The sequence below is a fragment of the Amphiprion ocellaris genome, chromosome 22 (assembly GCF_022539595.1).
Source record: "Amphiprion ocellaris isolate individual 3 ecotype Okinawa chromosome 22, ASM2253959v1, whole genome shotgun sequence".
NCBI lineage: Eukaryota > Metazoa > Chordata > Actinopteri > Pomacentridae > Amphiprion > Amphiprion ocellaris.
This window is the reverse complement of record NC_072787.1, coordinates 18722554-18749316: the sequence shown is the minus strand read 5'-3', so window position 1 is coordinate 18749316 and position 26763 is coordinate 18722554. Positions and strand designations below refer to the sequence as shown.

General features: G+C 39.7%; 2 protein-coding genes across 2 annotated transcripts in view; one reads left to right on the top strand and one right to left on the bottom strand.

The window, feature by feature from the left end:
• LOC111584877 (collectin-12-like) overlaps nt 1-13252 on the top strand; it is a 43321-nt gene extending 30069 nt beyond the window's left edge. The window contains exons 4-10 of the mRNA XM_055007173.1: nt 6257-6343; nt 6431-7474; nt 8407-8904; nt 9387-9523; nt 9604-9713; nt 10229-10374; nt 12432-13252. Coding sequence (XP_054863148.1) covers nt 6257-6343; nt 6431-7474; nt 8407-8904; nt 9387-9523; nt 9604-9713; nt 10229-10374; nt 12432-12451 — 2042 coding nt within the window. The 3' untranslated portion in view covers nt 12452-13252. The remainder of the gene's footprint in view (nt 1-6256; nt 6344-6430; nt 7475-8406; nt 8905-9386; nt 9524-9603; nt 9714-10228; nt 10375-12431) is intronic.
• An 80-nt stretch (nt 13253-13332) lies between these two features.
• On the bottom strand, nt 13333-25789 carry hacd1 (3-hydroxyacyl-CoA dehydratase 1). The gene is made up of 7 exons (XM_023294205.2): nt 25592-25789; nt 20822-20939; nt 20720-20738; nt 20531-20619; nt 19703-19824; nt 16235-16413; nt 13333-14727 (listed from the first exon to the last, which is right to left on the bottom strand). The coding sequence occupies exons 1-7, from the start codon at nt 25708-25710 to the stop codon at nt 14645-14647; spliced, it is 729 nt and encodes a 242-aa protein (XP_023149973.1). The 5' UTR covers nt 25711-25789; the 3' UTR covers nt 13333-14644.
• Nucleotides 25790-26763: the final 974 nt, after the last annotated feature.

Below are 26763 nucleotides of genomic sequence, written 5' to 3'. Positions count from 1 at the left end.
AGCGCTGCTCCATCAAGGGAACCACAGTTCAGCCTAAACACACTCCCAGCTCCAGATGGTTATGTAGTGAGACCCAGAGAGCTCTATGCACTTAACATGTGTGCTTCTCTCTGTCCTCCATCACTGACCCACAGAAACGTCCTCAGTGTGGCTCCTTTGTTTTGATGCAGCTCAACCTCAGAAGTGTAGCTGGGATTCGGTGACCTCTGTCTTCTCTCCTGCAGCTTTTTATTGTGATTGACACAACCAAAAGCAATATGAGGTCATTCCCAGGGCTTGGAGGATTTAAGTCCCATTAGTTTTCCTCAAAGACAATAAGAAAATGGACCAGAAGACCTAACCTTTGTTTCTGAATGTCTTTTTTCATAGGCACAAAACACCAAAGCAGTAAAACACAATTATCAATTTGAAATATTTCAGTACAGTCTCAGAAAAACAGTTGCTGCCAAAGTGACACAATGCAGCTTTGGAAATAAGACCCAGTACACTCGTCATTCCTTGAATTCACAAGCGCTGTTGCTCAATTCACTACATTAGGGGTTTTGCTGCTGCTAATACTTGATCAGGCAGTAGCATATGGTGGCTAATGATACAAAACTATAGCAAATTTGAGTGATTTTAGTACATAAGTAACATCCATGTCAGTGCAGATTTGCATGTGTGTGCATGTCTGTTCATTCCTATGGGAACCTTTGTGACCTCTGATGTATTCATGAAACTTCTTTCCATTTTTTCCAGTCTGGAATCCATGACCATGTTGTAAAATTTGAACTTTTATAGGTAATTTTCAGTGTACTGTTTACCTCAAAGTTGGAAAAACGAATTAGCAAACAGTTGCTCGACTACGCTGACACTAAAATTGTGTAAATGTTTAATTAAAATAGTGATAGATGTTCACACATCTTGAGTCCACACCAGACAGACCAGCCTCCTCACTTATTTCTTGCCATGCATCATTGATCCTGCTTAGCTGCAGTATTGCTATGAGCACAGCAGCGATAAAATTGGACAGTAAAAAAAGTGATCAAATTGCCGCCTCTGAAGTTTCTACACTTGCGTAAGAATTGCACGTCCTTGTATTGAACACTAGGGGGAATAGTCTGTTTATTTTTTAGAATTATGAACACCTAGTCTCACAGCACAGAATGGTCTGACTGCACCAAACTGTCATTCTGCTGGAGCAGAAAAAACTGCTGTTTGTCTCGATGCTGGTTGGTTAATGTCAGAAAGGACAGCAAACGCCATTTGTCGAGTAGCAGGCTTCTCCTCTTAGCCATCCTCTATTAATCTGTTTCCTATATGCTGATAGATCTGGAGTTATGTCCAGCAAATGCTATTTGTTGTTGTTTTTGCACATTTACAGTTCAAATTGTTGGATTTGTGGGATCATACGCTGCAGTGGAAACAGAAAGAATGAAAGGGTCGATTACGGGGCTGTTCTTGGAAATGTTGGTACCATCTCACACCTGAACCTAGTCCCTGTGGTAGAAAACCGTCTAATGTAATAAAATGAAGCAGCAATTAATGTGTCAGCATCCAAAAAATGACAACCCCCCCTAAAATTTATCAGTGTGGAAGCCGCTGTGCCTGCATCATTCTAACTTGGTTTCTTCCAAATCTTAAAAGGACATTTTTTCTGTGTTTTTACCACTGAGGCTGTTCAGTAAAACTACAACATTTTCCTGATGGCTGACAATCAGGGGAGCAGTGACTTGCTGTTGGTTGGCAGGTAGTTGTTGAGGACATGGAGTAACGCAGCGCTCAGTAAATAAAACTTGATGTTGGTGATAAAACACATCATATTTTTGCAAAAACCACTGAGCTGTACATTAAACCGTGAGATTCTTGGCATGTGCCTCCTAGAAATAATAAAATAACCAAAGAATGGGGTTTATAGGTCACTTGTTTCGCATGTTGTATAAGAAAGTTTGATTTTACAAGACAGCCCGGATACAGCAAACACACAGTTTCAAGAACCACCCACACAAAATCTGGACGGAGTTCAAACTGGGTACAAAACAGCTCATTTCTACAACATTTGGACCTATAAGCCAGAATACTGCTCTCCTCTGCAGCCCTGTTGCAATTTTTAACTCTTTGCATGTGTGTTTTATGGTTAATTTTGCCACAGTGTGATGCAATGATCCTCTCTAGAGGCCAGTACATGAGCAGAGCATGTGGAAAAGACCCAGAAGGTTCTGCTTGTGTTAGTTTCTCTATCCAGGTTAGTATACATCTGTTTGTGAATGAAACAATAAGCCATAGGTGCAGATTACGGTTGGTCTGAGCTAATGTCAGAGTGTTTCTTGTGCTCTGCAGTGCTGGACTGAACATCCTGTGTCTGGAAATGTGTCCCGTTTAGTTTCTGTGGGGAACGAACGGACCATTTTCCTGCATAACTAAACATAATGCGGTAATACAAGGATCATTTTTATTGTTTGTAAGTGTTTCATATTTGTTTATTTGTTCCATGAGACAACTTTAGGCGGGTTTCTAGCATGTTTAAGAGGATAAAGAAAGGAAACAAGAAACAGCTTTGACCACATTGATTAAATATTCATTTTCCAATTTGAAGTTCACCAACCATCTTGACATCAATTACTCAGGAAGCAATTGTTCCATGACAGCAAAAGACTTTCTGATGTTGTCTAGTAACTAAAGAATGTTCTTTTTCTGCTTTTGAAACACACTCATCCGTTTTCTTGGAAACTTAGATTAAAAAGTTGATACTGCTCATGTCAGGCCCCTTGAAAGAAAGGTACAATCAGGAGATGTTAGCTTAGCTTAGCATATATCCCCACTTCTATAACTTACTAATTAACATGTTGCATGTTTAATCTGTACAAAACCAAACAGTGAAAGTGACGATCTGCAGTTTTACAGGCGGTAATGTGTCAAATTAGTGGCTGGGACCTCCTTTATGCTAAGCTAAACTAATAAACTGTAGCTTCACCTTATACCTACAGGATTGATTTTATTTAGATCTCTGCAAGAAACAAAGTTAGCTCAACTGAATAAATTTACATAGATGTATTTCAGGCCAACATTTGTGCTCTTGAAACCACAAATAAAATGCTTCATGTTTCCTCATCTGGAGAAATGGATGGATTTACAACAGCTTGTCTTGTCTTTTTGCTTGTAAATTGGGCAGGTCCACTTTTTTTTTTTTGCCGAGTTAGATTAAAAAGTTGATGACACTCATGTCAGGTCCCTTAAAATGAAGCTACAATGATTAACTTAGCATGTATCCCCACCTCAAGATCTACTATTTACCATGATGCATGTTTATTCTGTACACAATCAAAGAGGTAAAGTGACAATCTGCAGTTTTACAGGCTGTAAAGTGTCAAATGAGTGGCTGGGACTTTCTTCATGCTAAGCTAAGCTAATAGGCTGTTGGCTGTAGCTCCATATTATGCCCACAGTGCCGACTTCATCAGAGTTGCAGCAAGAAGATTTCAAAAACTAAACAAAGATACATTTCAGACCAACATTAGAGCTCTTGGAACCACAAATAAAATGCTTTACTGCAGGGGTCACCAACATTTTTGAACCTGAGAGCAACTTCAAGGGTACTGAGTAGTATGAAGGGCACCTTGTTTGATACAAACTTCCTCAATAGCAAACTTGCGCCATCATCTTTAAACAATAATAATAATAATGAAAATAATATGTAAAAGGACTGTCTGATCACATTTATGTTAATTATTCCTTACAATAATTATTAACAATGATTTCCACAACAATGAGGGTAGGAAACACACACACACACACACACACACACACACACACACACACACACACACACACACACACACACACATATATATGGAAATCTGTTTCAGTATTTAAAAGTCAGAGGTATCCCATCTCTGAAACTTTGGTAAATATATTTCTTGGCAGTTTTGTATGAATCAGCATATTTGCAGCATTTTGTTCCAAATCACACCAGTTACATTTCTGTGCAAACTGTCACTTCTAACATTTTTAGGAAATCATTAACTGTCATCAAATCATGCTTCATTTGTGCAAACCACTACCTTTATAACATTTTTGAACAATTCATGAACTCTGTCCCACGTTTGTACAAATTATCAGTTATGTAAGAAAAAAAATCAACTCTTTCACATTTTGAAATGAATCCTATCACATTAGTACTAATCACCAGCATTTTTCACCAACATTGCAACATTTTTAACAGATCATAACAACAAATCATTAAATGTTTTCAACTAATTATTTTTCACATTTTTGTGTAATGGCACGGTGTTTTGAATGACAACATATGTTACCTCTTTCTTTGTCTGTAAATGTGTGTTAGTGGGAAGCCTGGCATTGCAGAGCTTATCATGTCTTACCTTTACCTTGCAGCTCACAGTTCAGATGGTTCAGTTTCCCAGTGATGTCCGTTAAAAATGCAAGGACAAGAATCCACTCAGTGTCCTCAAGCAGCGAGGTGTCTTCCCCTTTGGATTGCATGAACTCTGTGATTTCGGCCAACAGTCACAAAAAAACGCTGCAAAACTGTTCCCCTGCTGATCCATGGGGTTTCTGTGTGTAGTAACAGGTCACCATGTTCAGCTAACAGCTCCTCCAGCAGCATCTTCAATGTCCTGGTTGTTTGGCTTTGGAGCCATTTATGATCTTCACGACACGAGTCATCACATGATCAAATCCGGCCACTTTTGTACATACATATTGCCTGCTGGTGAATGATGCAGTGGTAATGTAGGAATGTTGGGAAGTCTGGATCACCTCTGCATCGTACAATGAAGCCTGCATGCCGATCCGTCATGGAGGAGCCCCATCCGTCGTCATTGAAACAAGCTTTTCTAATGGTTCATTTTTCTCCACGAAGAAACTTTTCGCCGCGTAGTAGATGCCAAAGCTGCCTTAAAGTTCCGGGTTTTTCCGTCCGTAGTGCGCATACAGTCTCTGTGCTACCAGGTGGCTAGTTAGCATGGCTAGTTAGCATGGGTAGTTAGCATGGAAGCTTTGTAGCGGCTACAGTAGCGTCTCTCCACATTGTGCCGCTTTGCCGACGCAATAGTCGCCCCGCAAATAGGACACATACATTTATCTTTCACTGTCGTAAAAAAGAACTCTTCCTCCCAGTCATCGTGAAAATAGTGTTTTCTCTTTCACTTCTCTGCCATGTTTTGGGGCTAAAAACCACATCTAGCTTCCCAAATTGTCTGTGCCCGGATGCTTCAGCAGAGTGACGTGGTGGTTGGACATGCGCAGTGAACTTTGACTCGGACAAGGTCGAAGTTCATTTACACCGAAGACTTTTTATTTTTTTTAATAAAATTATAATATATATTGTAATTTAAAAATCTGCATTAATGTAAGTATTTTTGATTGAAAAAGAACAGCAACTATAATTTTTGATAAGGAATTTCATGATGACTAGTGTTATTTTTAGGATGTGTTGGGGGCAACTCACATGGTCTCTGCGGGCAACCAGGCGCCCGCGGGCACCGTGTTGGCTATCCCTGCTTTACTGTGTCCTCATTTGGAGGAATGGATGGATTTACAGCATCTCCTCTTGTGTTCCTGGTGAGCAGTGAAAACGTTTAGATTTTACTGTTGTCTTAACTGCCGGAGTAAACAGTTGGGATGCAGCTTCCCAGCAGAGCAGCCCAGTTTCAGGCCGTGTCCCCCTGGCGAGGCTGGTGGTAGAAGTGGGCTGCTTTCCTGGAATCCCAGACACATTCCAGAGGAAATGAACGCTGGTGTCGCCTGTGGGGGCGTGAAGAGCCTCCCTGCCACAGTGTCTGTCTCTGCTGGGTCGCCTTTGATCCGCCTGTTTTCCGAAGAGCCCCCCTAGATCACTTCCTGTCCCCGAGGGCCCTCGCCAGTGTCCTCCCCTGCACCTCAACCCTCAGTCTCTGTCATTGACCACCCACTCCATCTCTGCTGAATCAGTGGTTCTGATTGTCTTTTCTGTCTCTCACCTAAATGTAATTGCACTACAACTCCAAAACCCCCTTTTTCTACATCTCCTTACCACAGTCACGGACTAAATCTGGCCTAACCCGAGAGATTACATTACATTATTACATGCCCACAAGACATGTAGACGTATCCCTTATAGTACCTTTCAGTGCTGTTCATTGGTTCCCTCCATGATCCCTTTTATATATTATGTCTGTGGTTGCAGGCAGTTCTGTCATCCCTATTTGGTCTGTTAATAAAGAACCTGTAATGACCCTTAACACTAACCTTTGTCCTACCTAAAATGTTTTCTTTACAGTGGTACAAAGAGTCGACAGTGTGTCTGAAGGTATCGCAAACTATGGAGGAAAGATAATTGCTGTTGAGACTGACTTAAAAAAGCTAGGTATGTATTTTGGGTAAAATGAGAGTAAAAGCTACAGTGAAATGCTGAAACATATTTATAATTTATTGTATGAATCCACATCTACAGATGACCAAGCGGGGGAGAAGTCAGAGAATACCACCACAGAGATCCAGGCTTTTAAGAACAACATCTGGTCTCTGCAGAGGCAGCTGTCTGCGGTGCAAGAACGCATCCACAGCGATCAAGTTAAGCTGAATCAGCTGCAAAACATCGACTCAGACATCCAGAGCAGCCAGGGTTCCATTCAGGGACTGCTGAGCAGCAACACAGCCACCTTGCGCTTTGTAAATGGCACCCTGCAGTCATACGGCAGCATCGTGGAGGGTCTGCAGGACGACACAGCCAGACTGCAGAGAGAACTCCAGCAGCAGGTAAAACTCCAAAACCAGGCGCTGCTCAGCATCGGCAGCCTGAACCTGACTCAGGCCCAGCAGAGAGGCCTCATCGCCGCCCTGCAGCGCTCGGTGGACGACACCAGCCAGGCTATACAGAAAATGCGCAACGACTTCCAGAGCCTCGAGCAGACGGCCCGACAGACGCGCTCTGACACGGAGTGGCTTCGTAGTAAAGTGGAAAACCTGCAGATCTTGGCCAGCAACGCCTCGACTCTGGCTAAAGCCAACAATGACAGCCTGGAGGACGTCGGGTCGCAGCTTGCTTTTATGTCCAGCCAACTGCAGAACACCAGCAGCCTGGCTGATGCTCATGACCAGACCCTGAGGGAGATCATGGACCAGCAGAGGGACTTCGGCAACTTCACATCCACGAAGTTCGACCGGCTGGAGGCGCGGCTGGACGAGTCGGAGCAGAGTATGGACCGAGTGACTGGCAACGTCAGCTTCACCACGCAGCTCCTGGGTGCCATCAACCTCAACCTGAACGGCCTGCGCACTTGTTCGGAGACGGTCGGCCGTCACTCAGACTTCCTGCTACAACTCAACAACAGCGTGACGGACATGACGACAGATGCAACCAGTCTGAGGTCTCAGCAGGAAGAACTGGCAGCTCGGCTGGACAAAGAAGTCACCAGCCTCTTTATTGTCATGGAGGAGATGAAGCTGGTGGACACCAAGCACTCTCAACTAATAACCAACTTCACTATTTTACAGGGTGAGAGATTTATTGCTGCACAGTGTGTTGAACTAAAGTTACAGGAATAATTTGATTTCCTTGCCAAGAGTTGCCAAGACACTCTCTTTTTTTGTGCATTAAGCATGAAGCTCAGGACAGGTAGCTTAGTTTAGCACAAAGACTTGAACTAGGATGAAACAAAGTGTACTAACCAAAAGTTGTAGTTTTTCCAGACTTCATGAGTCAGACTGTTAAGCTAAGCTAACTGACTACTGGCTGTAGTTTCTCATTAACTCTCAGCAAGAAAGCGCATGTTTTTTTTTCTTCTTTAAACCAAAATGTGGTACTGTTCTATAATCTTCTGAACCAGAACCAGAAGCAGTTTCTAGGCTTTTTCTGCTCCTGTCCCCTTTGTTAGGGGACATGAGCAGGAGTTGGGGGCTCATTTTTTATTTTATAAAAATACAAAATTAACAAATTAAATCAACATGTACAATATTTTTCCAAATGTCCACAGATGTTACCAGCACTGGGGGGAAAAAGTGATTCTGTATACTATAGATATTTTACTACTTATGTCTTAAATTTGTTTCCATACTTGTCTGCTTTCTGCTCTGTGGAAACAGCCTGCAGTTCAGCAGAGGAATCTTTATCATGTGCATGTTAGCCTCTCAATTGTACTGAGGAGTACAGATTTTTTTGTGTGTGTTTTACAGAGTCTGACTCAGATATGAATAGATGATTTTGATGAAATATCACAATTTTAAGTTTTATTACAGAAGGGCATGTCAGAGGTGAGTAGTTCAAGGACCAACGTTTTTTGTTTTAATGTCTTTTTAGCTCTAATGAATTGTGTAATCTTGGTCATGTTTTTAAAATATGTCTTGCAAACCATTCAGCTGGTTTTAGTTTTCCGAGGCTTAGATACTTTAAAATATTATCATGAGCTGACAGCGTGTTTTATGTTTCAGGTCCACCTGGTCCCAGAGGGCCAAGAGGGGACAAAGGACCTCAAGGACCACCTGGTCAGACGGGCCAAAAGGGAGAGAAAGGAGAAAAGGGAGGTCCAGGAATCCGAGGACCCAGAGGCGAGCAGGGTAGTCCAGGACCACCAGGTCTTCCTGGGTTAAAGGGCCTTCCGGGTGTGCCTGGCATCCCCGGGTCGAAGGGCTCCCGAGGGTCAGGGGGCAGGGCTGGACCTTCTGGAGCTAAAGGAGAGCCAGGTACTTCTGGTCTACCTGGAAGGGACGGACAGCCTGGTCCTCAGGGGGCTCAGGGCCCACCGGGTATCCGTGGCCCAATTGGACCAGCTGGAGAGCAAGGACCAAGGGGCCTGCCAGGACCTGTCGGGCCTCCAGGACTACAAGGACCACCGGGACAACCAGGAATCCCAATCCCGGGTCCGGTAATGCCTTATGGACCAGTGTCTCTGCAGGATGAGGCGGTGGCTCCTACACTGTGGGCCCCAGGTATGACTTTACTCATGCAGGCGTATTGGTTTCAAAATGTTTCTGTTCACTTTCACCAGAATATGTCCACAATGGCATTTAAAAACCTAGTTCATTCAGAAACTCAGTATGACATTAAATGTTTAGCCTCTTGCTAATATCTCTTATGTCTTTAAATATGAACCTTGCTAGCCACTAGTTAGTTTAGTTTAGCATAAAAGGGGCAAACAGCATGCCTTACTTTGTCCAATAATAACCACAAACCAGTCCCCCTAAAGTTTGCTATTGAAGTTATATGATATTAGTAGTAGTGAAAAAGTGGCAAGATGTGGTTTTACAGGGATTTTACGTCATTTGATAAACTATTTTATGCTTTTATGCTAAGATAACATAAGCATTGTTTGGCTTCAGCGTTGGCGAGGAAACAAATTGATAATATAGCATCAATGATAATAATATGGTGCTATCGGATTCATTAAGTGAAACCATTTGATCTGTTGCAGGATGCCCCGTCGAGTGGCTAAACTACAGAGACAAGTGTTACTTCTTCTCCAAAGACTTGCACAGTTTTGACGATGCAAAGGCGACCTGTGAATCCAAATCTGCGTCATTACTGATCATCAATGATATGGAGGAGCAGGTGAATTTAAAATCCTGTAATGTGAAGTTGCTCGGCGGTATGTCTTAAGTTGTGACTGAGTGTATCTTCTGTGAACTCAGAAATGGCTGAAGAAGCAGACGTTTGGAAAAGGTTACTTCTGGATGGGTTTGACTGACCGGGATCAGGAGAATGTGTGGCGCTGGCTGGATGGAACTGAACCTGCTTTCACGTCAGTATTAAATCAGAAAATGCTCTTATCATCGGGTACATTCTCTGTTCCTGAGATGGATATTTAATTTCAGAGGAATGCTGTTTCCCAATAATGATAATAATACCATCAGCAGATGAAGCTGAAGGTTTTCAGTTACATGAAACAACATCAAATAAACACCCAAATTCCAGTCAAAATCTCAACTTGCCAACGGTTTCTGATTGCATCGACTTCACATTTCAGGTCCTGCTGCCCATTCAAACAAAACAAATACTTTCAAATTCATTCAATCCTTTGTTTATACAAGTGCAGTCTTTTCTGTAAACTTTGAAAACATTTTGACAAATATTACTAAACTGCTGCTGAAATGAAGTAATGTCTAACCCCATAGATTTGCTTTCAGATTTAACCGTTCCACCTAAAGGAATATTCCATAAAAAATACATGCTGCAGATTGTTTTACTCTTTTTTTTTCCCATGAAACTCTTGAGATGAAACCTGATGTGTGATCGCCCCCTGTTGTCTGCCTGCAGAAAGTGGAAGCCTGGTCAACCTGACAACTGGGGCCATGGGCATGAAATGGGAGAAGACTGCGCTGGTCTCATCCACGAAGGGTTGTGGAACGATTTCTTCTGTGAAGATCTCATAAGCTACATCTGTGAGAAGGAAATGGACACCTGTGAGTTCACTTCTGTCTCTTCCTGTGTCTGTTTTTGGGTCAGTTCATCTTAAATCATCAGAGTTTCATGTTTGCTCAACCATTTTTATAATCTTACAATATAGTTATTTGTAAAGATATTTGTGAAGTTTTAGCTTGATATATATATACTCCTTTCCCTGTGGACCCACTTTCAGCACATTTTTCACACACTGACATTTCAAGCTATGTTTGACCAACAATGTCTCAGGAACTATTAAAGATAAAAGCCTGAAGTTTTCACAGTTATTCCTCCGCCATGGGAGGCGACGAAGCTATGTGATGATCGGCGTACGTTTGTCTGTCTATCCGCAATGTTACTCAAAAATGGAATAACGAATTTGGATGAAATTTTCAGGGAAGATGAGAAATGACACAAGGATCAACTGCTTAGATTTTGGTAGTGATGCAGATTATAGTCTGGATCCATGGATTTGTTAATACTTCTGTATCATTGTGGGATAGCAGCACGGCGTCACTGTAACTATGACAAGTGAACGCTACATCAGCTGCCTGCTGATCACATGATTGAGATCCTACTACAAATTGACCGTTGCAGACTTATCGGGACTTTTCCGTCGGAAATGATACAAGGAACAATTGATTAAATTGTGGGGGTGTTTCTGAGTCCCATCAATTCCCGCCGCTTGCTACATATTTAGGTCACATGATTTGGTATCCGTATATAACATACACATACGTAACACACACCTGTGCTCATCACAAGGTCATTTTATTGTGGGTACATCTATATTAAATGACCACATTCTATAGCGCCGTGATTTCTGATCATCAATATTTAACAAAAATATGCTGCATTTCTGACAATGCCATATGGGGGAATGAACAGCCTCGGCGGAGTACTGCACTCTCTGAATGCTTTTGTTGTTTCTTGTTGTGTCATTGGTTTAGAATCTGCAATTTAGGACAAGTGGTTCAAATAATGTCTGTCTTTGGATGAGTTGAAACATGAAAAAAAATGAAGTCGTAAAAAGTCCCTTATTCGTTCACAAATTAACAGAAAAAAATGATGATGTAGAAGTCGACTCGTGATATTTGCAGAACCATACATAGTTGCACACCACAATACTGCAAAACAAAATATAAAGAATACTTTTTAATATAAATATGGAGTATCAAAGTGATTCAACAAATAAAATGTGAATTGTCACTTTATGCATTATACTTACTGAGGTCATATAATTATTGGAAAAGATGTATGAAAGTAAACTCTTCAGCAGTTACTATAAATATACACCAACTCATACTTTCATTTTCTGCACAGAGTTCAGTTTGTGACATTGGTCTTGAAAGCCAAGTTTCCCTTTAAATGTTTACTTTTGTATTATTGTGACATGCAACTACACATGGTATTCACAGTTAATCACAGTTAACCCTCCTGTTGTCTTCATTTACGGCCACCAAAAAATATTGTTTCCTTGTCTGAAAAAAATCCAAAAATTCAGCAAAAAAATTCTCCACATTTCTGAAAATTTGCAAAACCTTCAGGAAGAAAACTCCAGTAATTCCTTAAAAGTTTCCCTTAAAAGTTTTATTTTTTTAAATCCCCCAAATTTGGCAAGAAAATTCTTGTAAATATTTTCAGAAAATGAGTAAAAATCTTCAAAAAAAATCCTAAAAATATCTAAAGTGATTACATATATATCAGTAAAACTTCTAATATTCTCTTAAGAACATTCACATAAAAATCAACCAAAATCCAGCAAATTTCGCTGGATTTTGGTTGATTTTTTGTGAATGTTCTTAAGAAACATTTTTAACATTTCTTTTTTTCCATCAAAAAATGTTGAAAATTTGGACATCAGAAGTTTCACTGTGAAAATATATTTTTTTTTCCCACATTTTCAAACATTAAAATGGGTCAATTTTGACCCGCAGGACGCCACGAGGGTTAATAAAAAGTTTCAGGTAAATCAGAGGTAGTTGGCCATAAGGCCCCTGATGATTTGAAATGTAAAGACCCCATAATAAGTGTATTTTCCTTTGAAGAATCTTTAAATTCTGTCTTTTTTCTGCAGCAAGATCTCCTGGATCGTAGCGACGTGTTGCAAGTGAGCGCACAGTGAGCAGCTAGACTTCCCCCTTGTGGCTCTGGTCCGCAGCGCATGGACAGTCCGTACGGCGAGAGCAAAGGGACAATTTTGAAAATGAGCCCAGAGCTGCAGCAGCGAGCGTCTCTTCAATGCTGACGAGGTGCTTTTCTCCTCCAAAGTGAAGCCAGTCCAACATTACCAGCAAGTGCAATACAGCCGGGCAACCAAAGACGGAGGAGAATCTGTGTTTTTGTATTTTTTTAAATTACCAAATCACCAACTGATTTTTATATATATATATATATATATATATTTTTATGGTTATTTGAAAAACATCTTATTAAAACTGTATACCATGTACATCTGAATATCTGAATGTGTATTTCATTATGCAAGTTTGGTAGTAAAATATAAATTCTAAGAAGCCAAATGGACTCACCGTAATGCTTTTGTATATGAAAAAGAAAAGGTGCAAAATGATGCGCAAAAACATAATGTCGCTGATATGCTATCTGCAAGGAAACTGTTACCTAACCTCATGAATGTCTATATAACATTTTCATTTATGCAACTAGGAATAAATTAAATATTTACATATAAACTTGTCACAATCAGCTTGAGTTTTGGTTGAGTTTACAGTTTATGTACGATCTATTTTTCACTATAAAGACACAAATATGTTCATGGATTCTGCCTACAAATAGAAAATGTGCCATTTTCTGCACTCAGGTATTTTCCTGTTTAAAAAAAAGCAAAAACACTACAAATAAATAAGGAAAAACTCACAAATAAAAATGTAAAACCCACAGTGTTTGTATTTGTTGGCTGATTTCTACATTTACATGCAGACAAACACATCTAGTGCATCACAAAACTCTCCTCGGGGTATTGTAGAATTTAGTTTATTGATTTTGCACAAAAAGGTATTCACATTTCTACTGTTTTTTTCCCCCTTGAAAAATAACTTTCCCATTGAATTTGACATTGGCTTTTATTGTGTTCTCCTCTCTAACCCAGATTATAAAGCAAAAAATGTTGGTTTTCTTCGATAACCATGGGCTATGCAGTTTATTAACTAACACGTCCTTCCAGTCATTTCACATCCTGTTTTCCTGCTTTAGGTCAACTCCGTCACAGTCACTCCTTCAGCTGCACAGAAGATTGAAATGATCTTACAATAGCACCTTTAGTAGGAGGGAGTCTAGCTACCTTTCTATCAATACGGACACCTGATTCTTTAAAAAACAAAACAATACAGAGACTGAAGACTGCGAGTGCTCACATAAATTTGAATTGTAGTCAGCGGCCTACAGGAAAAAAAAAGAAAAAAAGCTTCTACTTTTCGTTTAAGATGCACTCTTGTAAATTAATTTGACATAGTAAACATCAAAACAACATAGAAGAATGCAGGAGCTGAGCCAGGCAGACAAATTGTTAAGTTTGAGCTGTGCTTGCTCTAAGTGACACAGTATGTGAATAAATTAAGAAATATGCTTATTTATTAACCGCTCATTTCACATTGCATCATTTACATATAAGGTAAAACAAACGTACACAAAAGAAGCAGCATATTGTCTAAATGTAGATTTATTGTTGAGGTATGATAGAACTATGAATATTCTTGCTTTTAGAACCTTTGTTTTATTACAGCCACACTATTTGAAATAGAAAATCTGTTGTGGAAAACACTTGGAAATAGAAATTTAAAAAAAGCCAATTTGATGGGCTGGAGGGTGAAGTGGGGGACAATTCGGGAGACTTACAATCTTCCGTCCATTTCACATTTGCTTCTTTCTCCTTCAGGTATGGCTCAGTGCTCGTTTCTGTCAGGCGGCGATGCTTCGGTGCAACAAGATGCAGGAAAGCTGGCCGGTTGGATGAAAAGAGGACTCAGTGCCGAGACACGACTTCTGTCTCGAGCTCCAGCAGCACTGGGACTGTAAACATGTTTCCAATATGACCATTCAGATAGGAAAAGAAATACTCCAGATCAAGTAGTTATTGCTCAGTCAGAACTCCTGTTGAGGTTTTCTGATCATCGCAGGCTCTCGTCAGCTGTGCGGCTCTTCAGGTCCCGTGCAATGAAGAATGTAACGGCCGGCGGTGCTAAAGGTGAGATGGAGGTGAGGCGGCGGCGGTGGAGGGGAGGGCGACGTGGAGGCGGGTTGGCTCAAACGAAGGCGTGAGGAGGAGCTTGTCTAGTCGTCCTTCTCCACTATGACCTCGCCGTGAAGCACTCTTCTCCTCTGCCGCAGCATGTGGAAGTAGAGCTGAGGAAACACTGCGAGGAGGACAAGAAATTTATAATAAATACAATTATTATGTATCTGGGGCAGAAGGAGCCGATTAAAGCACTGAGGGCCGATTAGGACTGTAATAACCTCTGGGGTCTGTTCATGATTCAGCTACTAGAACCAATTAGAGGGAAATTTAACTTCAACTTCACGACTGAAATTAAATTTAAACTGTGAACACAATTATGAAACTGGACAAAATTGTTAATGAGAAACAGCACAGCAGATGTTTTAGTGGACCTGAAAAGAAGAATATTTAGACTATTAATTATAGTACAAAAGTGACTCTCACTTCCAACTAGTTCAGAATTTAGCATTTCAGCCTCCTAGAAACAAAGCTCATAGAATCAGTAACTTATATTAAAATCAACGGATTTATGCAGTGCCGTCTTTTTATTGCTTATAGAGGCTTCATTGCTTTATTGATTTTATTTGTATTTATTATTATTGATACATTGCATCTTGTATCTTTGTGTCTTCTTCTGTTTGGTCTTACTACCTGGTTTTCTTGCCTTCTAGGTATCCAGTTCTTGTTTTCAAAATAAAAATGTAATTGTGATGATTATTATTATTACCATTATCATGCGTATTTGAAATTCAACACAGCAGCTCACGAAAAACAGACAGTATCAGTGTCACTGGAGTAATATTCACTGCATGTCTGCTGTATTTATTGGATGTCACACAGGTGTTAATGAGACTATTTCAATCTGATGTGTACATATAATGATATATCGGCACAAAAGAGCTAATCAACATGGTTGAATAAATGCAAATGGATTCTAAGATGTGAAACTAGAGTTTATTTTTCAGGAGAAATCTGTCAGATTCCCTTTGGCTGGAACATTTATCTCAAGATATCTGTTCCTTTAAGATCACTGGTTGCAGTGAGCCAATGTGGGCAATGTTACAAATCTCTTATCTGCATCGTTTTACCCATTTTATCAGTTGATGTCCACCAGAACATTCAAAACAATCCATATACAGTCCGCAAAAATATATTTACCTAGACTATGAAAGATGATTTTATCCACTTCCTCTTTATAGCACAGAACACACAAATGATCAGTGCAGGCAACATCCTTAATACAACTGGAGGAAATGAGGTTTATAGATTATATATAATACAATTTTAGAAAACTATATGTATAAAGTTGAATAATACTAAACACATAACCGGTGCATGGTTTTGTTGTGTTTCTTTAGTTTATTCTTACAGTTTTTACACAGACCCGCTCCTATTCTGTTATGATTTTTAAAAAAATTTACCACAGTAGCTCATTTTAAGTTCCTGGTTTAACAATAAGGTGAGAAACTATAGAATACCTTTGCAGCAGAGATAAGATTTCTGATGATTTTCTGGGTTCAGTCAATTTAAACAATCCTTTCTGTCTCAGAAATGTTGTACACAAGCTGCTTCTGAGATGTGGTTTGGTGGAAAATGCACTTTCAGATTCTGCTCTACATGCTGTTATTATAAAGTGCAGGACTTACGTGGGATGTAGGACAGCATGACGATGATGAGGCAGTAGTAGTAGTCAAACGACACGTTATACTTGTTGGGGAGCCTCATGGAGTACATTCCAGTTCTACGTACGAACGGCAGAGCAGCGTAAATGGTGAGCAGCTCTCCAACGACTCCCAGGGGGTACAAGACGATGAAGAGGTTGTATCTGTGACAGAGAGAAAGAAAGAATGAGCGGGATGTTTTCAAATCCAGCAGTTGTATGATAGATGAACATGGTGTTAACACACTCACATGCAGGTCAAACACAGAGAGCAAACTGATGCAGGGACAAAACTGGAACTGAGGCTACCTAGAAAAAGTGAGTTCAACAATAAACAGGAACTTCCAAACTTATACAAGAATTAGTTTTTTACCAGTTTGCAAACACAAGCAGAGGGAACTAGTCATAAGAATTAAACATGATACCCTGATGTAACCTGATTAAATGACTTTTATATTGCTTTAGCCTCTAGTGACGTCAAAAAACAGCAAAACTGAAAAACTCGCTCAGAGACACACATCTAATCAATGGAGAGATGAAGCAAACGAGGGGATGGCCTTTACTTCTATTTTCGTTGTCTCTAACACACAGGGTGCACAAACCTAAGTTCTAAAACTTTTTTTTATAATATGGCTTCTTGAAGTGTTTGGATGCTTGACTGGTGCTGTGAATTCTTCTAAGTCAACTTGCACACAAAGCTGTGAGACCAATGAAAGTATTTTTTCTTACTTTCAAGCAGCCATTCATCTCGTTTTATGTTAGTAAGTTATGTTATAACTGCACAGTTTTGCAGCTCAAAACACTCCAGCAGCTGTGGTTTGAATGATAGAGGAGGTGGTCCACTCATTGTGTTGTTGGCAGTTTGATTCTTTAGCCCCTTCAAGTTGCATGGCAGCTCAGCCACCACTGCTGTGTGAATGGGTGCATGAGTAGCACATCGTAAAGCACTTTGCAGAACCTAACAAAGGTTAAACGGTGTTATTTAAGCGCAGGCGTTTTACATTGAAAAGTTTTCTAATGTGGCCCAGTGAATTGGTGTATTTCTTGGAAGCTGTGACATCAGAAACTTAAAGGCTGCTATTAAATTAAACGGTGATCTGTGTACTGGTACATAGAGAACCTACAGGAATATTTCCTTTTCACAGCTGTCATATTTGCCCAATCATTTGTCTTATGTGTGCACATTTTCAACAAAATCAATCGCAAAGCTGACACTGAATTAAAGGCAACTTTCAAATTTCCCATATACACTGCCAGTCAAAAGTTTGGACACACCTTCTCATTCAATGATATTTATTTATTTGAATTATTATTCACATTGTCAATTAATACTGAAGCTTAACACTTTTTTCTTTACAGCATAATGCCATATGTACTCTTTTATAGTTATGATGTCTTCAGTATTAATCTACAATGTAGAAAATAATTAAATAAAAACCATTGAATGAGAAGGTGTCCAAACTTTGACTGGTAGTGTACAAATGGATGACAATGACAGCCAGTGGCTCTGTTAGACTGTTAGGTGTATTTTGCTAGCGTAGTTTGGGTCAGTTTGTCTCTTTACAGCGAAGGGTCCCTGCAAATCAGTACAAAGTTGTTCTGAGCAATCGCCTTCATCCTATGACGAAATATCTAAATGCTGATAGGAGCAATCACCAAATGAGGGAATATATTTTGGAAGAATGGTGTTCATCACTCCAGTGGAGTTCAACAGACTTAAAGAAACAACACCAAGGAGGACTGAAGCTGTTCTCATGGACCATTAACTTATTAAGACACTTTAAGTAGATTCTTCCTTTAATTTCTCATCTATATATATTGTAAAGACACTCAAACACTACATAAAATCAACCAGAAGAGCAAAATGTGAGACAATGGCACCACTATGAAAATAAGAAACCGGAAAAAGGGAGAAAGGTTCGGAGGTTCGATTGCTGAGAATTGGGTCACCAAAAAAACTCTTAGTTTCTACTTTTTAGTAATTCTTCTGACCTTATTTTGAACGCATACAGTACTGTGACCTCAAACCAGGAGGGAGCTGCAGCACTGATGATGGATGGTGACTCAAAGTTGAAACAAACATCAGGGGGTTCCCCAGTGAAAAAGGATTTGATTTGGCAGGATCAGGCTGAGGCTGTAATTTAGGCCTCAGACAACTGTCAGCAGCTAAATCACCGCATTAAACGGTTGACTGCTGCACTCACAATGGACGCTTTTTAGCTTTTCAGCACATTAACCTTTAAATGTAAATATGACAGTCTCTCAATGACTTAACCGCTGTTTCCCTAAAACAGTACAGACAAATATTCAGAAGATAGCAAGTAACTTTGTAAACAAATTCAGAAATTTAACATTTGAAACATGGTAGTAAAATTCAGAAAAAAGAAAATAGAATTCAAGAGAGCGTCTCTCTGCAACTGCGGCTCAGATAAAAACCCTTCACAGACTCCCTTTGTCTCAACCCCTGTAGCAAAGCCTCGTTTTGCGACAGCAGGTCTCTCTCTAGTACATTATTGCCGTGACTCAGGACTACAGGGATCCTGTATTTAGTCGAGACCACAGCAAAGGCTCGGGGGAGCGTCTCAGAGGATGTGAGAGAAATGTTGGGTGAACATTCCATGACCAAAACAGATGGTCTTAAAAACAGGAGCAGCTGAACATGAGCTGCTCTCCGGGGGCCTGGCGACTCCTCCATGCTTAAAGAAAGACGTGAAGGGTGGGGGGGGAAAGGAGGGGAGAGCCATTCAACGAGCAAGAATCAAAACCGCCAACAAAAGAATAGCTGGCATGGAGCTGCATGGACGAACACATGGCACAGAGAAGGGGGCAGGAAGCTTTAGCTGGACGGCCTGACACAGAGTGGTGCTTCTCCTGGTAAACGAGCTGATGTAACACGTAAACCTCACTGTTCTGCAGCTTCTCTGCGCTGTAAGATGACAAGGCTGAGTGTTGGACGGCTATCAATGTGTACAGCTGGCGTTCCTCGCGTCAAATTTCAGGTGAGCTACTCCAACCACGTCACAAGCACTCTGCATACAGCGGAGGGAGGCATGATGTCACTCTGCAGCTCAGAGATTTCCACTGATAATCATCTTAAATGCCTCAATTTTATAAAAAATTTATAAACAGAATAAAAAAAAAAAAAAAACCTTTCAGCAGCGAGATAAACCCAATAACACACACATACAGTTCATCCGAGCACAATGTTAGCAGTTAGTTCACCCACCATCAACAGAGAAAGGCTAATGAGGTGCTAATCAATAAACACACACATGCTTCTCCTGTCTGTGTGAGCCGGCCGATACTTAATACACACTACTTCCTGATGTAAAGCCGGTCTAGGCCCGGCGGGGGCAGCATGCCAGGGGTGAAATCGCCAGATCAGGCCACACAATGATCCGACACACTAATGACAATTCAAGCTCATCCCCGACACGGCCCACGGCATCTCCACCTGGCCCATTTGATGAAGTACGGCAGGTGGTTGAGCAGGTTGAATGTGTAGTAGGAATATCTGGTAATCTCTGTCACCGTCCACACAACCAGGAATAGGATTACGCTTTCTTCATTCTGGATCTTCATTTGAGTCAGGAAAAAAAAAGTGGCAAATACACAGAGGGAGGAAAGAAGTAGTATGCTTACAGGGTTAAACCTGGCAGGTGCTGCTCTTACAGGTCCTGCTACATGTGTGTGATGTGTGGAAATGTATGGAAATATAAAACATAATGGAAAAAAGAAGCTTCATTTGAGATTTTGTTGCAGAAAACCTCATGAAAAATACACTACTGTTCAAAAGTTTGGGGTCACTTAGAAATGTCCTTATTTTTGAAAGAAAAGCATTTTATTTTCAATGAAGATAACATTAAATTAATCAGAAATCCAGTCTAGACATTGCCAATGTGGTAAATGACTATTTTAGCTGGAAATTTTTAATAGAATATCTCCATAGGAGTACAGAGGTCCAGCAACCATCACTCCTGTGTTCTAATGCTACATTGCGTTAGCTAATGGTGATGAAAGGCTGATTGATGATTAGAAAACCCTTGTGCAGTTATGTTAGCACATGAATAAAAGTGAGTTTTCATGGAAAACATGAAATTGTCTGGATGACCCCAAACTTTGGAACGGTAGTGTACATCTTAGAGTTCTGAATGTTATCATTATGCCATTAAAAAACTCATTCTTATGCATTTTTTCTTTGGAAATGTAAAGAAACCGATACGAAACTGTGCCATTTTTCATCCGCTTGTCTAAACAGTAGCAGAGTTGCTGTAATATTTACCTGTCTGATGCCGTTGGTGACGAACCAAACCATGAAAATCCGCGAACACACTTGAACCCCAGTTACAATCACAGAAGTCCTCACGATTCCTGCAGCAGAACAAGAGACCAAACTAATCAACACCTGGACAGATGTTGCTTGGGATGAAAATGCACTTCAATCTAAACTGAAACCAAAATCAGCACATACCAATGGCACAATGTCCAACCTGTCGGACACACAGATACATAAAAACAGTCAGTTAATCGTCTCTTTTCCTTTACTAGAATTAAAGCTGAGATTATAACTTACTTCAACTAATGCAAAGGTCTGGAAAAACTTGAGCGTCCTTGCTATACTTCTGTACAGACCCTTGTGTGTGCCTTTCTGGATGTAGAAGCGCATCATTGCCATGGCCAGAACCAGCCACCTGCAAAAAAAACAGACAAGAATCATCACATGAGGGTGCTGCTGAGTGTGAACCCTGGTGAAGGAGAGAACAGTGTGTATGGGATAGAGAGATTATAGATTAATATTAAACGATAACTCAGCAATGATTCAACTGGAGGCTAAAGAGCAGCTTCATCTTATCCAGGTTTGTCTGCAACTTTTCAAAGTAATTGATATAAATCCTTTATGGCGATGTATCCTTTTACATCACCCAATCAATATGCATCACAATATAGTTAAACAGAGAAATTGTTTTAATAAAAAATTAATGTCTCCCTATTCTGGGGTAAACCACTGAATGAATACCTGACAAGTTAAAAAAAATGCAATCATTGGATTTTCTGTATGAGTCCAGAGCTTAATTTATAAATTAGTCATATAATTTAACATAGTATATACTCCAGTAGGCTCTTTGCCTTTATTTTCAAGTTAGTTTGGTACATTTATAGAATAATTAATATTGTGGGGTCTTAATTTTAACTTGTAAATTTGTGACATCTTACTTCTCTACTAGAAAGCACTTTGCATCCACATCTGCCATTTAAACAACAGTGACTTCATCACACTGAGGCAGAAATTACTCAAAAACTTAACAAGTGTCACAAAACTGGTCTGCAAGGTTTCCCACAAAGGCCCAATTGTACCACTGTACAAAAGCTATAAGATAACACGTCACTGTAAACAAATGTACATTGCCTTTATAAACAGAAAGATATATAGACACTATGTTTATATATGTACAAACAGTCTCTCCATGGCTCCACTGCCTGCACTCTTCTTTCAGTTTTTGCTGTTTTATAACTAATAATATTAAAACAAATTGCTAAATTCAAATCGGTACATCTTCATATTTTTTCCTGTTACATTAAATAAATAATTTTCATTTTTTAGAGGAGCATTCTTCAGCCTAAAGACGCGTCTCCCATTACATTTTGTCAGTGTTTTGACTGGAAAACTAAAGAAAAGAAAAATTCCTATTATGTCTTCACTGCCTGTAGACATCACGGTCCTATTATCACACCTGAATTTGTTTTATGGCGCTTATCCAGGTTGTTTTTTCCCGAATAGATCCTTGCTTGTGTTGTATCTACTCTCAGATGTACGTCACTTTGGACAAAAGCATCTGCTAAATGAAATTGTAGAACTGTAGAAAAGAAGAATCCGTATGCGCTAACTGTTTTTTCTGTGGTACATGGACAGAACCCCAACCAGAGTCGGGTTCTTTTGGAAGTTTCTTCTTATTAATAGAACGTTTTTCCTCCCCTCTATTGCCAAGTACTTGCTTCAGTACTTGTAAAGTGCAATTAGACACTGGTATTTGGTGCTTTATAAATCAAATCAGCTTTTTCTCATATTGTGAGCAAACAAAAAAGAGATATATAAACATTTACTGGTGATTGAATTGATAAAACATGATGAATGGGCTGCATTACATAGATTACATCATAGGTCAAGACTGAAACTGATTGATTTGCTTCAATCTTTTATCAGAAGAACACCTGAGGCATCATTACACAGAAAACTTCAATTTATGTTGCATTTAGGAACAAGACTGAAAATATTTATTTCTCAGTTCAACTGAGTTTTACTTAACTGTGGATCTGACGTCTGTGTTCACATCTACCGTGTGACATAAATGTTATAATGCATGGCTTAAAATGAATTGCATCCATTTTGCACAAGTCTAAAATTTGTTCTTCAATCATCTCTGCTTTGTCTATATTTCTCCTTCTTAAACAAATTTGTCTCAAATGCCCCATTAGTATTATCGTTTTCATGGCATCAATTTTCAGTCAAATATATTTTATCACAATAACATGCATATATTAGAGTTTAGTGCCTAGATTCCTTCTATTCTTCGACTTTTACATAAATAAAAAACTAAGAAAACTATGCTGAAAGTGGGACTCGTAGCTCAACAACTCCTGCAGATGCATGTTTTTTAAAAAAGGGACATAAATGAAATCCAGGTGCAACACTAGAGAGAAAAACTGAAGCAATTACCATCACATCTCTTCTGATCTGACTCAAACAGAACAGCAGTCATTAAAGATGACCTCACAGGGCTGTTTATAGTCGCTGGTATTAACACTTTAGTGGGGTAACAGATGGATTTGAAGACTTTAAATTTGGGCTGGCATAAGGGAAAGAGAAACCTAGTGAGAACAGAGCATGTTTCTTGTTCACATTGTGTATCTGATCGTGGAAATCTGATCACAGGAAACTAAACTTTGCCTCTAAATGTGTGTCTAACAGTATAGCAGTAGAGAAAAAAAACCTGATTATCTTGACAGAATTGTGAAATATGATTGTAAATGTATTTTTCTATTAATTCTGAGACAAATCAGATTTGAAAATTGCTAATATGACATGCTTATGTTATCCTGTCCTAGCAAACTTTAAACTTTGCTTCAAAATATCTAAAAGTGTAGCAGTTTGTCCACAGGGCAGAGAGAGAAATCAGTGTCACTGTGTGAAGAATAAAAAACCTTGTATATCTTCAGAGTTGTAAATATAGCGAAAAAAAATCCAGATGAGCGCATATTTTGTACTGCGGCTTCATGCTGGAGTATTATTTAAGACAAATAAGACTGTTAATGTATTTTTCCTGATCATTTAGGGAGAAATCAGACTTAGATATTGGTCATTTAACATGTTTCATATAATCCTGTTATAGGAAACATTTGCTAAGTTTGAACGTATCAATTAATCCTGATGTGGCCTCTAAATAGGTACCTAACAGTGTAACAGTTTGTCCACAGCCTGGACAGAGACATCAGTGCCACAATGTGAAGGAAAATACCTTGTATATCTTCATAGAGTTGTAAATAAAGCTGTGATCTATAGCGCAAAAAATCCAGATGAGCAGACAGCCTGTAGAAAAATTACATTGATGTCATTTTCTGATCATTCGGGAGAAATTCTACTTAGAAATTGGCACTTCATACATAGGAAATTTTCAATTTTGCCTCTAAATATGTGTCTAACAGTGTAGCAGTTTATCCACAGGCTGGACAGAGACATCAGTGTCATAATGTGAGGAGAAAAACTTCAGCAACTCCTCATGGATTTGTAAATGAAGCAATGATAGATAACGGAAAAAATCTGGATGAGCAAAGAATTTGTTTCTTGTGCACTGTGGCTGCATTTTAGCGAGTTATTCAGGAAAGGAAAAAATGACTGTTGATGTGATTTTCTGATCCTTCTGGGAGAAATCAGACATCGAAATTGGCAACTTAACATGTTTTCTGTAATCTTGTTATAGAAAACTTCAAACTTTGAATCTGAACATGTGTCTTAAAATAAAGCAGTTTGTCTACAGGCTGGACAGAAACATCAGTGCCATAATGTGAAGAAAAAAGTCTTGTATAGCTCCATAAAACTGTAAATAAAACTGGAAGAAATCTGGATGAGCAAAGACTGTCTCTTGTGCATACTGTGCATCTGTGGAGACATGTTGGTGAAGTTTTTAAGAAAGGAAAAATGTCTTTTACTAAACATTCTGGAAGAGGTCAGACTTGGTCATTTAACATATTTGTATAATATTGTTATAGGAAACTTTTCCAAGTTTGAATGACAAAATGATTCCTTCTGTGTGCTCCATACAGGTGTCTAACAATGTGGCAGTTTGTCCATATTCTGAATAGAGATATTGGTGCCGTAATGTGAAGAAAAAAAACCTTATATATCTTCATGGAGTAGTAAATAAAGCAGGTTGTGATACTGGACGAAATCCAGTTGAGCAGAGGGCCCGTTTCTTGTGCATATTGTATGCTGTGGCTACACGTTGGAGAATTATTTAGGAAAAGAAAATGGCTTTTTCTGCTAAATCTCTGAACGTAGGATTTAGAAATTGGTAATTTGTTTTATATAATCCTGTTATAGGAAACTTTAAACTTCAAGTTTGAAGACAAATGAATCAATCCTTCCATATGTGGGCTCTACACGTGTGGACACAAGGCGCACTGAGAAATCAGTGTCTTAATGTGAGGAAAAAACCTTTTATATCATCATGAAACTGTAAAATGAAGCACTGATCCATACTGGAGGCACTGTGCCAAACTGGGAGCGCATTTCCTCCTTATTGATCCAGTGATCTGCCAGCTGACCAGGATCGATTCCCGTGTGTCTGCCTGCTCGTATAAACACGATCCTGTCTTTTCACCTCACAAATGTTCTGTTGTTATTAAAAATCTGCCCATTGAGCATTTCACCGTCCCAGACCTGAGCTCCAGTGTCAGCGCGCTCCGGCTATACTTATCACTGCGACTGTGGGACGCGCTGTGGGCCTTTGACGCTGACGCCGTGCAGTTCAGCCCTATTTGGACACGGCTGCAGCGCCAGTCTGTCACTCCGACCACACGCCATTCATTCATTTTCTAACACAAATACCTCCCTCTGCCAAAATCCACCCTCAACTCAACTACCAAACCGATCGCTCGGAGTTTGACTCCAAATCCAAAGCGAAGGAGATCGGCTGAATCCCCCCCGAGCTGAACAGGCACTTTGAGGCTTGACACAGAGACACACAGTCCTATAAACAGCAACACACGCTTACGGTTTTTTAGGGAGCGGCTAACTTAGCGGCTTTTCTTATTAATAGTGCCACGGGGGCGCATTTTACGCACGTACCCGGCGGTCATGGCGATGTTGTAGAAGGTGAGCCATGCGGTAGCGAGGGCGCTTTTCGTTCTCTTCTTGTTGTTGTTTTCCTTCTCCTCAACCGTGCCGTCCTCCTCGCTGGACGCCATGGTACCAGGGGCAGGGTGGGGAAGTCAGGAAGGGAGCTGACAGCTGGGGCTGGTAGGGCGGGGAGCAGCGGGGTCATCCATCCATCTATCCGCCCACGGAGCTGCTTCTCTCTCGCGGGACTAGTGCAACAAGTGCGTGGCCTGCTGGTGGCTCCGGGACTCAAGCATGAAGTCAGATTATTGACTCCTTTACATGCTTATGGGCCCCTCTTGATTCCAAATTGCCATCAGGAATCCATTTGCAGTCAGATCTGTGCAAGTCTGAAAGAGTTTGAGGGTCAATCAGGCAAAACTCTGCTGCCTTTTAACCCTCCTGCTGTCTTCATTTATGGGCACCAAAAAATACTGTTTCCTTGTTTGAAAAAATCCAAAAATTCAGCAAAAAAAATCCCCCAAATTTCTGAAAATTTGCAAAACCTTCAAGAAGAAAATTCCAATAATTCCTGAAAAGTTTCCCTTAAAAGTTTTAGTTTAAAAATTTGGCAAGATAATTCTTGTAAATATCTTCAAAAAAAATGAGGATAAATGTTCCCAAAAAAATCCTAAAAATATCTAATGTGATTCCATATATCAGTAAAACTTCTGATATTTTTTTTAAGAACATTCACAAAAAATCAAGCAAAATCCAGTGAATTTCGCTGGATTTTGGTTGATTTTTTTGTGAATGTTCTTAAGAAACATTTTTAACATTTCTTTTTTCAACCAAAAAATGTTCAAAGATTTCCCAAAAATGTTAAAAATGTGAATATCAGAAGTTTCACCGTGAAAATATATATTTTTTCCCCATATTTTCAAACTTTAAAATGGGTCAATTTTGACCCGCAGGATGACACGAGGGTTAAGACAATATTTCATCCACATAGTCCACAGGGGCCTACATGAATGAATGTGGCTCAATTCAACTGATGCATATTAAAGGTTTGTCTTAGTTCAGACAGGATTCATAAAATATATTATTGTGCCCTCTGAGATTTTATTCAGACTTCCCTTTTTTTTGACGTTTTTAACACAAGATAAAAGTTTTGTAAAATATTTTATCTGAATGTTTTAGAA

Bases quoted from the DNA above. Each gene is read 5' to 3' on its own strand.
- hacd1 (XM_023294205.2), bottom strand. From the start codon at position 25,710: ATGGCGTCCAGCGAGGAGGACGGCACGGTTGAGGAGAAGGAAAACAAC. The intron at 20,940-25,591 runs GTACGTGCGTAA...TTTTTTTTGCAG, and splicing joins AACATCGCCATGACCGCCGG to GTGGCTGGTTCTGGCCATGG. The intron at 16,414-19,702 runs GTGGAGATGCCG...TCTCTGTCACAG, and splicing joins TACTTCATCAAATGGGCCAG to ATACAACCTCTTCATCGTCT.